The sequence below is a fragment of the Pelobates fuscus genome, chromosome 2 (assembly GCF_036172605.1).
Source record: "Pelobates fuscus isolate aPelFus1 chromosome 2, aPelFus1.pri, whole genome shotgun sequence".
Classification (NCBI taxonomy): domain Eukaryota; kingdom Metazoa; phylum Chordata; class Amphibia; order Anura; family Pelobatidae; genus Pelobates; species Pelobates fuscus.
This window is the reverse complement of record NC_086318.1, coordinates 320182908-320197713: the sequence shown is the minus strand read 5'-3', so window position 1 is coordinate 320197713 and position 14806 is coordinate 320182908. Positions and strand designations below refer to the sequence as shown.

Genomic DNA, 14806 nt, shown 5'->3' with positions numbered 1-14806 from the left:
TGATTGGCCAGGGCTGTGTTTGAATCATGCTGGCTCTGCCCCTGATCTGCCTCTTTGTCAATCTCAGCCAATCCTATGGGGAAGCACTGTGATTGGATCAGGCTACCACTTCTGCTGATGTCAGCAGGCAGTGGGCAGGTCTAAAGGAAACAGTGACAAAGCCAGCAGCTTCAGGATTGAATACAAGTAAGATTTTACTAGTTTTAGGGAGGCATGAGGGGCTCAGGGGGGCTAGTTGGTGGTTTTAACCCTATAGGGTCAGGAATACATGTTTGTGTTCCTGACCTTTTAGTGCTCCTTTAAAACCCATCTATGCTGTTGATCCAAAGGAAAGAAAAACACAAACCAATTGTATCCATGTTCAATTATGTTACAAAAAGGGAAAAAAATAATCATTGGCTCCATAATGGCAATCAGATTTATCCTTTGATCAACAACCTGTTCACATACATATCCATTAAATCCATATATATTATATTGAATATTCGGCTTGATGTGTACATCTTAATGTCTATATCACTTTTTTTTAGTATTTTCTGTAGATTATTAATATTATTGATAAAGCCGACATTATACAACAGGTGGACTAACAAACAAGAATTTGCAACAAGACGTGTTAGACGTACAGAAACAGAAGTTGCTGAAAGCCCTGCTCAGACAAGATTATATTCTAAGGAAAGTGAGGGAAAGCTAAGGTCTATTTCATGTTAGGAAACGTTAGTTGCTAGAAGAGTTTATTTTTAGGTAACACAGTCGAAGGAGGGAAAGCAATACAAGTCAGGTATGGGGAGGCATAAGGAAAGATGGATGTTAGCAGTTTCATTGATGTGCTCTTTTGAAGAAGTGTGAAATTTGTTTTATTTTTTTAAGGGATGGAGCGCTAGGGAATTCTTTAAGGTGAGAGTCAGAGGTGGGAACCTAAAAATAGGGCATACGCAAGTCTTTGGCAGAGCGAGGGGGCCTTGTTGGGACTTATTTGCCTAGGTATTCTCTATGACTCCAACTTCTTTATCACCCCTCATGTCCTCCCACTTTCATTTCAACATGGCTAGTCCATGTCATTGTCCTCTCTTGCCTTGACTACTGCAATCTGCTTCGTAGTGGTCTTATGTGTTTCCAACTTGCCCCTTTACAGTGTATAATGAATGCGGCGATGAGGCTCAGCTTCTTGTCCACCCATACCTCTCACTCCTCCCCCTCTGTCAGTGCCTACATAGGCTCCCCGTAAAAAAAAAAAAGGGTGCAATTGCTTACAAGTTCCTATCCCAATCTATCTATCCTCCCTAATATACAAGTATGTCCCCTCTGGGCCCCTACACTCTGCCGAAGACCTACATTTATCATCAGTCTGTACTCCTACCTCTGATACTCACCTTCAAGACCTCTCTAGGGCTGCACTGTTCCTGTGGAATGCCATTCTCTTCTCCGTTAGACTTTCACCCCAAACTCACTTCTTCAGGAAAGCGTATCACCTAAACTGTTAACAGCTTTCCCTCCCGCACCCGTATCGCTCTCCAAGAACTGTCATTTAAAAAAAAAAAAAATACACTCACTAAGCCCTCAATTAATTATTTTTTTAGCAACCTAGTTTTTTTTTTACCCTACCCTTACGTTCTGTGTCACTATACCCCACTCCCTCTAGCATGTAAGCTCACTGAGCAGGACCCGCAACCCCTCTGTTCCTGTGCGTCCAACTTGTCTGGTTACAATTACGTGTCTTTTAGTCCACCCATTGTACAGCGCTACGGAATTTGTTGGCACGTTATAAATAATAATGATTTATTTATTAGTGAGGATAGGATGAATGAGGACATTGTTAATAAAATGATCTGTAAGTAAAGACTAAAATTTTACATTGAAGCATGTAATATATTGCTTTGAATGGTTATTGTCCAATACACACTGTTCACATCTTGTAGTGACAATATTCCAGGAAGGATTGGGCTGTTCTGAATGAAAAAGGGTGGCCTTACTTCTTTTTAGGGCCTTAGGTCGTCCGTAGAAATGGGTTAGCGGTTTCAGTTATTATGTCTACCCTCATAAATTGCACATACGGTAATTAGTTTTTAAGATATTACCTCTTTTTCTTATATAAAGATCCATTTATATACATTGGTGTCTGTGTAATCACTGTGAAAATCACAGTGTCGCTGCTTCTGTAATATGCAAGTTCTTTCACTGCAAATGTAAGAAATCCACATGGTTAGACCTATTTTTCTTTTTCACTTCAGAATGTAGGTTGTCAGAGCTTAAAGGTTATGACACATGAATTAACTTGTTTGGGTGAAGGAAAGTTTATGTTCAATTTGAAAAGGGTTAGTCTCACTTAAATGGATTTACTCAGGAATTGCATGGCTTTTTTTACCTCAGAAATAAGGTTTAATGAGTCTGCCTCTTCTGAAGACTTTGCGTTTTTGCCATTTTGCCATGTACTTGATGTTGTCGATGAAATAAATGCAATTCTTTCTGAATTTAACCTAGAACTGTCAAATCCATCAAAACGATTAGTTTGATGTCATAGAGAAATGCAGGGCAGATCCAGAGAAAAGTCAAAAAATAATCTCTAGTGTTTAGATCATAACATTTCTCGTAGTCAATAAGTAAACAGTGATGTCACCACTGATTCGTTGAGAATGCTAAAATATCTTTGAACGGAAATTGTGGGAATGGGAGAAAAATAAATATTTTTTTTCCAGGTGATGAGCACAGCTTAGGTAGATTAAAAATTATTTCACCTAGGGAATGATGGGTTGTGAAGTAAATAATTAAACCTAGACACGCTGGAAAGGCACATAATTATGATCATACACCCTGTTCCAAATTATTATGCAAATTCTATTTAAGTGTCACAAAGATTAAATATTTTGTTTTTCAGTTTAACTCATGGATGGCATTGTGTCTCAGGGCTCTTTTGATCACTGAAAACAATCTCGGACACCTGTGATAATTAGATTGCCAGGTGAGCCCAATTTAAGGAAAAACTACTAAAGGAGGGTGTTCCACATTATTAAGCAGAGCACCATTTTCATGCAATATGGGGAAGAAAAAGGATCTCTCTGCTGCCGAAAAGAGTGAAATAGTTCAATGCCTTAGGTATGAAAACATTAGATATTTCACGAAAACGTAAGCGTGATTATTAAGAGATTTGTTGCTGATTCAGAGCACAGACGGGTTTGTGCAGATAAAGGCACATTGAGGAAGATTTCTGCCAGATCCATGCATCTGATCAAGAGAGCAGCTGCTAAAATACCAATACATAGCAGCAAACTGATATTTGAAGCTGCTGGTGCCTCTGGAGTCCAACGGACATCAAGGTGTAGAGTCCCCCAGACTCTTGCAATTGTGCATAAACCTTCTTTCGGCCACCACTAACCAATGTTCACGAGCAGAAACGGCTGCATTGGGCAGAAAAATACATGAAGAGTAATTTTCAAACAGTCTTGTTCACTGATGAGTGCCGTGCAACCCTGGATGGTCCAGATGGATGGAGTAGTGGATGGTTGGTGGACGGCCACCCTGTTCCAACAAGGCTGCGACGTCAGCAAGGCGGTGGTGGAGTCATGTTTTGGGACGGAATCATGGGAAGAGAGCTGGTCGGACCCTTTAGGGTGCCCAAAGGTGTAAAGATGACCTCTGCAAAGTATGTGGAGTTTCTGACTGGCCACATTCTTCCCTGGTACAGAAGGAAGAACTATGCTTTCCATAATAAAATCATCTTCATGCATGACAATGCACCATCTCATATTGCAAAGAATACCTCTGCATCAATGGCTGCTATGGGGATAAAAGGAGAGAAAGTCATGGTGTGGCCCCATCCTCCTCTGACCTCAATCCTATTGAGAACCTTTGGAGCATCCTCAAGCAAAAGATCTATGAAGGTGGGAGGTAGTTTACATCCAAACAGCAGCTCTGGGAGGCTATTCTGACATCTTGCAAACAAATTCAAGCAGAAACTGTCCAAAAACTCACAAGTTCAATGGATGCAAGACTTGTGAAGCTGCTATCAAATAAGGGGTCCTATGTTAAAATTTAACGTGACCTGTTAAAATGTTTAAAAAGTTAAAATGTTGTTATAAGATCGAACTAGCTTTTGATTTCAGTAAATATGCTGCAGACACAACAAATGACAATTTTCAGTTCTTTACAATCTATAAAGTGTTTTGAAACTTACTGTGCGTAATAATTTGGAACATTAAGTTTTTTATGTATAAAAAAAAAATACCGTAATCATTAGAAGGTTTGTTCAATAACATTTGAATTGTACTCTTAATAGTTGATAACATGAGAATTATGCTGACTGATTTTTACATCAATTATTTAGGTAAATGAGAAAAATATAATTTGCATAATAAATTTGGAACGGGTGTATGTTACTCTGATTATTATGTATTGATAATGTCATAATAATAATAATAATAATAAGGTCATAATACATCTGGAGAGTATTTTGTGGAATGATAGTAATGTGAAAATGTCCTGCCCCAATATTTAGGAATGAATGTGGTTGTACAATAGTGGTTATGGTACCAGGAGTGCCCTGGCACTCTTCCAGTGTAAGCAGCCAAACCGTTTGAGAACTTACCTTGGACTGTCAGGTACAGGTCTCCTGCTCCTCGGCAGCCCTGAAGCTGTGGCAGCACTTAGATAATTGGTCGGTAGCCCTTAACTAATGCACTTAGCCATTGAGATAGTCCGGCACTGCAGGGGAGCTAACGGAAGTTTCTTCATGGTGCTTCTGGGCTCCAGAGGAAAAGGTTACCAATGACCTCAAGACCCCAGGAGAATTATACAACCATTTGCAAACAAATTGAGTACTTACAGTGGGAGGGTCCCAGGAAGCTCCTGGCACCATGAGTGTCCATTGTTGAAAATTCCAAGATAATTTCTAATTTTGAGCTGAAACTGCTATGTTTGCATCTGAAGGGTTAAAACCTGAGGGACCTGGCACCCAGACCACTTCATTGAGCTGAAGTGGTCTGGGTGACTATAGTGTCCCTTTAATATAACAATACACTTAGTATGACATTATATATGATATATATACATATTATATATAGATATAATGTATCTATATATATATATATATATTTTTTTTTTATTTTTTTTTACTTATTAACATATTTATTTTATTTTTTTGACAGGCAGTCTCCCTGCATCGGTAAAAAAAAAAAAAAAAAAAAATGAACTGAAAACTTAGCTGATTGAGAGATGTTTTCCAGTTTGGCTATTTTGACCATACATTTTAAATTCACTCTGAATACACCTTGAATTCTCATTTTATTGAATGTCCCTGAGGTACTTCAACAGAGCAATTGGAATGTGATTGACAACACACATGTAGTACAGTAGATATGTTGACTTTTTTTATTATTAAATGTTTTCGTTGACTAAGATAAAGTTTAAAGCAAATTTTTGCAACAAATATTTATGTATGCCTTTGGTGAAAATGGGTCGTGGAATTTGAATGATATGTTATCATTTTCTAAATCGTTTTCCACTATATTAAACCTGACCCTAGGCGATGTACTGTGACTGTGTTACAGTAACTAGTCTGCCTATAAGCACATTCATCAGGTGTATACTTTCCCATTATTTGCATGTTGAATCAAATAATGTCCTGGAGCTCAGCCCTAGCTGAGAAATGGGTTTGTGTGGGAACTGTCTGCAAGATTGAAAGGGAATTTGTGTACATAAGGATTTTTTTTTTTTTTTTTTTTAAATTTCAGCTGTATACCTGTAGGAAAAGTCTCATAGTGCATGAACACACTGTGTGTGCTTCATCTGCCACCTAGTGGTCAAAGTGTAAAATATGAATATTGTTTTATAAAACACAATATTTTTGTTCGATTGCAAGAGTGTATTTGTATGTTGTGCTGGTGTTTGATTACTTGGATGTATGCACATAACCTACTACATACATACATACATACATACATACTTACACAGATATACATGCACATTAACACACAGATACATATAAATACACCGACACATACATACAAATTCATATAGACACAACACACACACACACACACTGACACATACACAGCTTAACACAGGCATACATCAACATATACACACACAAACACACACTCTGACACACAGATACACGCACCCTAACACACACACAAACACTGACATGTGCACACACCACACTCACTGTCTTAAAAACACACACCCTGACACACTGATGCCACACACTGACACATATATATACAGGGAGTGCAGAATTATTAAGCAAGTTGTATTTTTGAGGATTAATTTTATTATTGAACAACAACCATGTTCTCAATGAACCCAAAAAACTCATTAATATCAAAGCTGAATATTTTTGGAAGTAGTTTTTAGTTTGTTTTTAGTTGTAGCTATTTTAGGGGGATATCTGTGTGTGCAGGTGACTATTACTGTGCATAATTATTAGGCAACTTAACAAAAAACAAATATATACCCATTTCAATTATTTATTTTTACCAGTGAAACCAATATAACATCTCAACATTCACAAATATACATTTCTGACATTCAAAAACATAACAAAAACAAATCAGTGACCAATATAGCCACCTTTCTTTGCAAGGACACTCAAAAGCCTGCCATCCATGGATTCTGTCAGTGTTTTGATCTGTTCATCATCAACATTGCGTGCAGCAGCAACCACAGCCTCCCAGACACTGTTCAGAGAGGTGTACTGTTTTCCCTCCTTGTAAATCTCACATTTGATGATGGACCACAGGTTCTCAATGGGGTTCAGATCAGGTGAACAAGGAGGCCATGTCATTAGATTTTCTTCTTTTATACCCTTTCTTGCCAGCCACGCTGTGGAGTACTTGGACGCGTGTGATGGAGCATTGTCCTGCATGAAAATCATGTTTTTCTTGAAGGATGCAGACTTCTTCCTGTACCACTGCTTGAAGAAGGTGTCTTCCAGAAACTGGCAGTAGGACTGGGAGTTGAGCTTGACTCCATCCTCAACCCGAAAAGGCCCCACAAGCTCATCTTTGATGATACCAGCCCAAACCAGTACTCCACCTCCACCTTGCTGGCGTCTGAGTCGGACTGGAGCTCTCTGCCCTTTACCAATCCAGCCACAGGCCCATCCATCTGGCCCATCAAGACTCACTCTCATTTCATCAGTCCATAAAACCTTAGAAAAATCAGTCTTGAGATATTTCTTGGCCCAGTCTTGACGTTTCAGCTTGTGTGTCTTGCTCAGTGGTGGTCGTCTTTCAGCCTTTCTTACCTTGGCCATGTCTCTGAGTATTGCACACCTTGTGCTTTTGGGCACCCCAGTGATGTTGCAGCTCTGAAATATGGCCAAACTGGTGGCAAGTGGCATCTTGGCAGCTGCACGCTTGACTTTTCTCCGTTCATGGGCAGTTATTTTGCGCCTTGGTTTCTCCACACGCTTCTTGCGACCCTGTTGACTATTTTGAATGAAACGCTTGATTGTTCGATGATCACGCTTTAGAAGCTTTGCAATTTTAAGAGTGCTGCATCCCTCTGCAATATATCTCACTATTTTTGACTTTTCTGAGCCTGTCAAGTCCTTCTTTTGACCCATTTTGCCAAAGGAAAGGAAGTTGCCTAATAATTATGCACACCTGATATAGGGTGTTGATGTCATTAGACCACACCCCTTCTCATTACAGAGATGCACATCACCTAATATGCTTAACCCCTTAAGGACACATGACGTGTGTGACACGTCATGATTCCCTTTTATTCCAGAAGTTTGGTCCTTAAGGGGTTAATTGGTAGTAGGCTTTCGAGCCTATACAGCTTGGAGTAAGACAACATGCATAAAGAGGATGATGTGGTCAAAATACTCATTTGCCTAATAATTCTGCACTCCCTGTGTGTGTGTGTGTGTGTGTGTATATATATATATATACACACACACACACACACACACACACACACAATCTGACACATATACACACATATAAGTAATATTTTTAATATCTGCAGCCACCCTCCTGTTATCTTACTTTGTGTGTCCACGAGGGTGGCTTAATTGTAGTCCTGTTCCTGCTGCTGGCTGGTGGGAGTGAGGGGTCTGGATCAGCTCTTCCTGCTCCCCTCACCTCATGCTGCCACTGCGGCTTCCTGTTCTCCCCCCTGCACTGTCTCCCTGCACAAAGCTGGGAGGAAATGACAGGATGTCACTTCCCCAGTTGGCCCACACTACAGGGGCCTGGTCGCGGTCTTAAAGGGCCGCGGTGCCCCTGTACAGCAGAAATGTTTCCCGGTGCTATAATCCTATTTCACGGCACCCCTGTGTGCCAGTAGCGGCGCCCCAGGGGACACAGTTTGGGAAATGCTGCTGTGACTGTTCAATGCATCATTGGGGAACATTTGTTGTAGTTCTGACTGATCATAAATTTATCAAAAATCTGTTGCGCAGGAACCTGCTAGCATGGGTTAGACCCAGGAAGTAAAGTTTTTCTCTAAAATGCTTTCTACATGTAAATGTGTTGCACTAATTAAAACCAACTGTATAGACAGAACATTCTTAAAAGGACCATTGCAGCAAACCTCCCAACATTTCAAATGGACAAAGAGGTAGTGGGGGTGTGGCCAGGGGACAGGGTTGTTCTAAGAAATTTTAAGAGAGGTTATAATAACAATGTATTCATCTAAAATGCAATTTAAAAAAAACAAAACAGTGCATCGTATTTACATAGGCTGATTTGTAAACACATTTGTTGCAATTTAAAGGAACACTGTAGCGTTGGGTATATAAATATCTGTACTGATAAAGCTACAGAATGGGTATTTATGCCCATTGCCATTTATACTCCCTCCATGTAAAAAATGTAAAAATTGAATTAGAACAAAATAAGATGAATAACTCTCTTTTGACAAATCACCCACGGTGCTGCCGCAACCTGATCTTTGAGTTAGGGATTGATCAATCTTGATTTTTTTAGAGCTGATACCGACAATCTGTGAACTTTCAGGCCGATAGCCGATAACTTACCGATACTCTGTAAAAAAAAAAAATATGTATTTCTACACCAATCTACTGTTAACTGAACATGTTTATTATTTTTATTTTTTTTGCAAATCTTTTTTTTTAAGGTAAATGCACAAAATATACATGCCAGTCAGAATTTTTGTATGTTTTCAAGAATACATGTGTGTGTAGTGGATACAGGGAGAGTATTTGATTAGTGAATGCAGTGTGTGTGTTTGTGTTGTGGATGCAGTGTGTGTTTGTGTAGTGGATGCAGTGTGCGTGTGTGTTTGTGTAGTGGAAGCAGTGTGTGTGTGTGTAAATATGTGGGGTAGGAATCTGGGGTAGATGGGGAGCAGGGGCACTATGCTGGATGGGAAGCAGGGGCACTGGGGCAGATAAGGAGCATGGGCACTATGGTAGACAGGGAGCAGGGGCACTGAGGTAGATAGGCGAGCAGGAGCAGTGGGGTTGATGAGATAGTAGGGGCCCTAGGGTTAATAAGGAGCAGGGGCACTGGGTAGATAAGGAGCAGGGGCACTATGATAGACAGGGAGTAGGGGCACTGGGGTAGATTGCTGAGCAGGGGCACTGGGGTAGATAAGGAGCAGGGGCACTATGGTAGACAGGGAGCAGGGGCACTGAGGTAGATAGGCGAGCAGGAGCACTGGGGTTGATGAGATAGTAGGGGCCCTAGGGTTAATAAGGAGCAGGGGCACTGGGTAGATAAGGAGCAGGGGCACTATGATAGACAGGGAGTAGGGTCTGTGGGGTAGATAGGTGAGCAGGGGCACTGGGGTAGATGGGGTTGTAGGTGTAGATAGGGAGCAGGGGCACTATGGTAGCTGGGGAGCAGGGGCACTGTGGTAGCTGGGGAGCAGGGGCACTGGGGTAGATGGGGAGCAGGGGCACTGGGGTAGATGGGGAGCAGGGGCACTGGGGTAGATGGGGAGCAGGGGCACTATGGTAGTTGATAGTAGTTGGTGTGTGAAATGAAGGTAGTTGATGTGTGAAATGAAGGTGCAGGACACACACGTGAACTATTTACGTTAATTTCAGTGTGAACTTATTGATCATGCATGTGAATTTACACATACATACTTACATGCTTAGAGGGAAACTCCAGACCCCTAAGCATTTCAGCTTCATGGGTTTGCAGCATATCCCCTCTGGTTGCAACGCACTCTTTTGCGTATTTAAAAGTAACACTCTAGCATTAGGAATACAAAAATGGGGCGATTTAGATTAATCGTCCCTCTCAAAATATTAAAATAGTTATACACTACTCTGCTGGCCAAGATCATCAGTACTGATGATCCAATGCTTACCTATAAGAAAGCATTGTAGGCCTAGTATGCATGCATTGCAATCTCCACTAAGAGCCAATCAGCATCTCCTCATAGAGATGCATCAACTCAGTACCTCTCTATATGGAATGGTTTGGGCCTCCATGCATAGAGTTGAGATGCTGACCATTGGGTCTGCAAAGATTGCAGGATCGCACCATGAAGCCAGAGGTGGTGTTAGGCAGCAATGTAAACACTGTCCTTTCTCAAAAAAGTAAATACTTACACTGCAGAAACTGTTTACCACAGAACTACTATATTAACCTCTAGAAGTTCTGGTGTTTCCGTTTAAATGAACACTGTAGGCACTATAAAAACTTCACCTTATTTAAGTTCTTATAGTGCCTTCAGTCCTACTCCCCTTGTCCTAACCCCCAAAATGTTATATGTTAATAATTACAAACCTTGGAAGTCAAGCCACGTCTCCCAGCTCTCTGGGTATAAGATCCAGGTCTGTTACTTCCTTCTGCTCATATCCAAACATACCGTGAAGTCACACGCAAATGCTCTGCAATAGAGAAGCATTGTATTCACTTATTCTCTATGGTAGAATCATAGGCACATCGCACAAAGCGCCGTGCATGTGCCTACTGTCCCCAATGCTCCTCTATGCAGCAGCACGGAAGGGGACTGCTCAGACGGCAACTAATATATTCTTTTTTTTTTGTAATGAACATTTAGGGGTGGACTTCAAAAATGTATTGTTAGGAATGCAGTGATATGTATTCCAAACAATACAGTGGCCCCTTCAGGTAAGTAGAGATTGCATAACTTATTAGAAAGGGTTACATGTGAAAAGGCAATAAACAGATTCTCTGCGCCCACATTTAAATGTCTTTCTGTACTTATTTTTGTTGTTGTTGTTTCTAGACCCTTCGAAATTCCAGATGGTGATCAAGACGTGCGGCCATATTCTGTGATGGTAACTTCACAACCAGAACTTGAAGTAACTCCTATAAAAGATAATGAACCAAATCTCATTTTAGATGAACACGTGGACAAGGTAAGCGTTCAATTAATGCAGATCTTTTTTTGACCCCTTCACATCATTACTTACAGTATCTGTGCAATTTCAGATACATTCATATATACACTTCTTTACTTGTCTTTTTTTTTTTTTTTTTTTAGAAATATTTATTATATACAAATGAGCCATAAAAGTATTTTCTTAGTGTTTGCATTCTGTTCAAGAAGTATGCATAGGGAATGTCATTATTAAAAAGCTAATAAAAACTGAAGATACATTTTAATTTTTTAATGTTTTAGGAAAAACTAACAACCTCTTCTAAGTAGATAAATTACTAGTAAAAAAATACACATAGAATATACTATGGGACTCCACCTAACACCAATACTCACACCCCAAACAAAAAATGATGTCAGCACTGGCAAACACCTTGCAATTACCAAGTTGAAAGAGATTCCTGCAGTCCAATTAGGTCAGAAGAGAATAAGTAGTCTCCTGTATATGAACAACACGTAGTAAATATATGCAATTATTATTTTATTATTTATATAGCGCCATCACATTCCGTAGCTCTGTACAATGGGTGGACTAACAGACATGTAATTGTAACCAGACAACTGGACGTACAGGAACAGAGAAGTGGAGGGCCTTGCTCAATGAGCTTACATTCTAGCTTACATTCTCACATTAATAGTAGTGCTATTAACCCCTTAAGACCGCAGGACGTACTATGCCGTCCTTATTTTGGTGGCTCTAAAAGCCGCAGGACGGCATAGTACGTCCTGCGATCTTATGTACTTACCCGGTCGCCGGCGATCCCACGCCGGCGATCGCGGTATGGGGGACTTACCTGGGAGCCCAGGGAGTCCCCCTGCGTCCTCTTCAGCCGCCCAGGGCCATGTGATCGCGAGGACCCCGCGATCACATGGACGGCATAGCCGTCCAAGGCATTGCCAGCAGGGGGAGTGCCTGTAATGACAGGTACTCCCCCTGCTGTCTGAAAAAAAAATAAAAAATGTTAAAACAGTGTAAAAATAAATTATATATACTTAGATCATATATATATTTATTATATATATGATCTAAGTATATATATACACACATATACACACATACACATAAATATGCATACACTGTCTACGTGTATTTTAATATTAATATATACATAATTATATATATATATATTAATATCAAAATACACGTACAATGATATTGATTAAATATATATATAATTTTCATTATATATATATTTATATATAATAAAAAATAAATAAATATATAAATACGTTAAAAAAATAAATAAAAAAATAATAAAAAAATAATAAAAAAAAATAGATAAAAAATATATAAACATGCGTAATTTCGTTCTAACTGTATTTTAAAATTAATATATATATATTGATATCAAAATACATGTAGAACGAAATAATATATATATCTATATACATAAGTATATACGTATATATCACTATGTATATACCTATATATAAATAAAAATAATTAAAAAAAATTATATACATATATATATACACACATATATATATATATATACACACATATATATATAATAATTCTACGCATATATTTATGTAATAATTTTACATAATTAGGTCATTTTATTAATTACAATTTGCAGGACCTGCCTGCCAACCCAGGCCAAAAGTTCAGGGAATTACATTGTCTAGCACTATATTTAACTCTGTAACTTTCCAAGACACCATGAAACCTGTACATGGGGGGTACTGTTTTACTCGGAAGACTTCGCTGAACACAAATATTAGTGTTTCAAAACAGTAAAATATATTACAACGACGATATCGTCAGTGACAGTGACATTTTTTGCATTTTTCACACACAAATGGCACTTACACTGACGATATAATTGTTGTGATACGTTTTACTGTTTTGAAACACTAATATTTGTGTTCAGCGAAGTCTCCTGAGTATAACAGTACCCCTCATGTACAGGTTTTATGGTGTTTTCAAAAGTTACAGAGTCAAATATAAGGTTTGCGTTTCAGTTTTTTCACATTAAAATTCGCCAGGTTGCCTTTGAGACCGTATGGTAGCCCAGGAATGAAAATTATCCCCATGATGGCATACCATTTGCAATAGTAGACAACCCAGGGTATTGCAAATAGGGTATGTTCAGTTTTTTTTAGTAGCCACTTAGTCACAAACACTGGCCAAAATTTGCGTTCAAATTAGTTTTTTGCATTTTCAAATATTAACACTAACTTTGGCCAGTGTTTGTGACCAAGTGGCTACTAAAAAAGACTGGACATACTCAATTTGCAATACCTTAGGTTGTCTACTTTTGCAAATGGTATGCCATCATGGGGGTAATACTTATTTCTGGGCTACCATATGGTCTCAAAGGCAAAGTAATCAATCTGGCGAATTTCAATGTAAAAAAACTGAAATATGTAACACGCTATATTTGACCTTGTAACTTCCCAAAACACCATAAAACCTGTACATAGGGGGTACTGTTTTACACGCGAGACATCGCTGAATACAAATATGTGTATTGTATTGCAGTAAAAGCAAACAGTATTATGACATTCACAGTTAGAATGTCACGTAGAACTAAAAAAATTTAAAAAATTCTTATTTTCTCCCATTTTTTAAATATTTTTTTCATATTAAATTATGTTCCATACCTAAATATTTGATGTTAAACGAAAGCCCCGTTTCCCCTGAATAAAATGATATATAATAATGGGGGGTGAATTATGGTTGGACAGACATATAGCGCAAATGCCAGGTTTTGTTTACGTTTTTTTGGATCACAACTTGTACATTTGGCTGCGGTCTTAAGGGGTTAAAGATAAACAAATACAGATATGTACACACACACTCTCTCTCTCCCCCAGATAAAAATAACTATTACTGGTACTTTAATCTACCTCCTGTTTACCTTACGTTTTGAGTCCAGGAGGGTAGTTTAGCTGGTGTCAAGAGGGTCAGGGCCAGATTAAGAGCCCATTGGGCCTGGTGCTGACAATTATGATTGGCCTAATTACAGAATCTTATCGACCAAAAACACTAAAACCGTCATACCTCCCAAGCGTCATGTATCTGATGGAGATGGTGTTGGAGAGAAACTCTAAGGATGCAGCTATAAGAAAACCCATACTCTATGCTAATCTCTCTCTAATTTATGCTTTCATCTTTCAAGTAAATCCATACTCTCTAACAGTAGTGTCCAGTGAAGCAGGAAGCCAATGGGCGGGGTGGTGGGCCACTGACGCAAATCACGTGACCAGAACTGCGAAAAGGGGCGAACATGCCCAAAAAAGGGGGCATGTCTGTCCAAAGAATTGGAAGGCCAGCCTGGCATCAGTGTCCCTATGAATCACAATGTCAGTGTCCCCATGTCACCCAGTACCCTAGTCTCCCAGTGTCTCAGTGTCCTCAGTTTTCCCAGTGTCCCCATGTCTCAGTGTGTCCCGTGTCACTAGGATACTAGGGGACACTGAGAGACATGGGGACAAAGTGAGACATGAGGACACTGAGAGACCCGGGGACACATAG

The 14806-nt window shown here is 39.4% G+C and overlaps 1 protein-coding gene across 1 annotated transcript in view; it reads left to right on the top strand.

Annotated features, from left to right (window-relative positions):
- The window catches only part of CRYBG1 (crystallin beta-gamma domain containing 1), a 264471-nt gene that overhangs the window by 85412 nt on the left and 164253 nt on the right, over positions 1–14806 (top strand). Inside the window, exon 2 of the mRNA XM_063443543.1 lies at positions 11173–11305. Within this exon, the coding sequence (XP_063299613.1) occupies positions 11173–11305 (133 nt within the window). The remainder of the gene's footprint in view (positions 1–11172; positions 11306–14806) is intronic.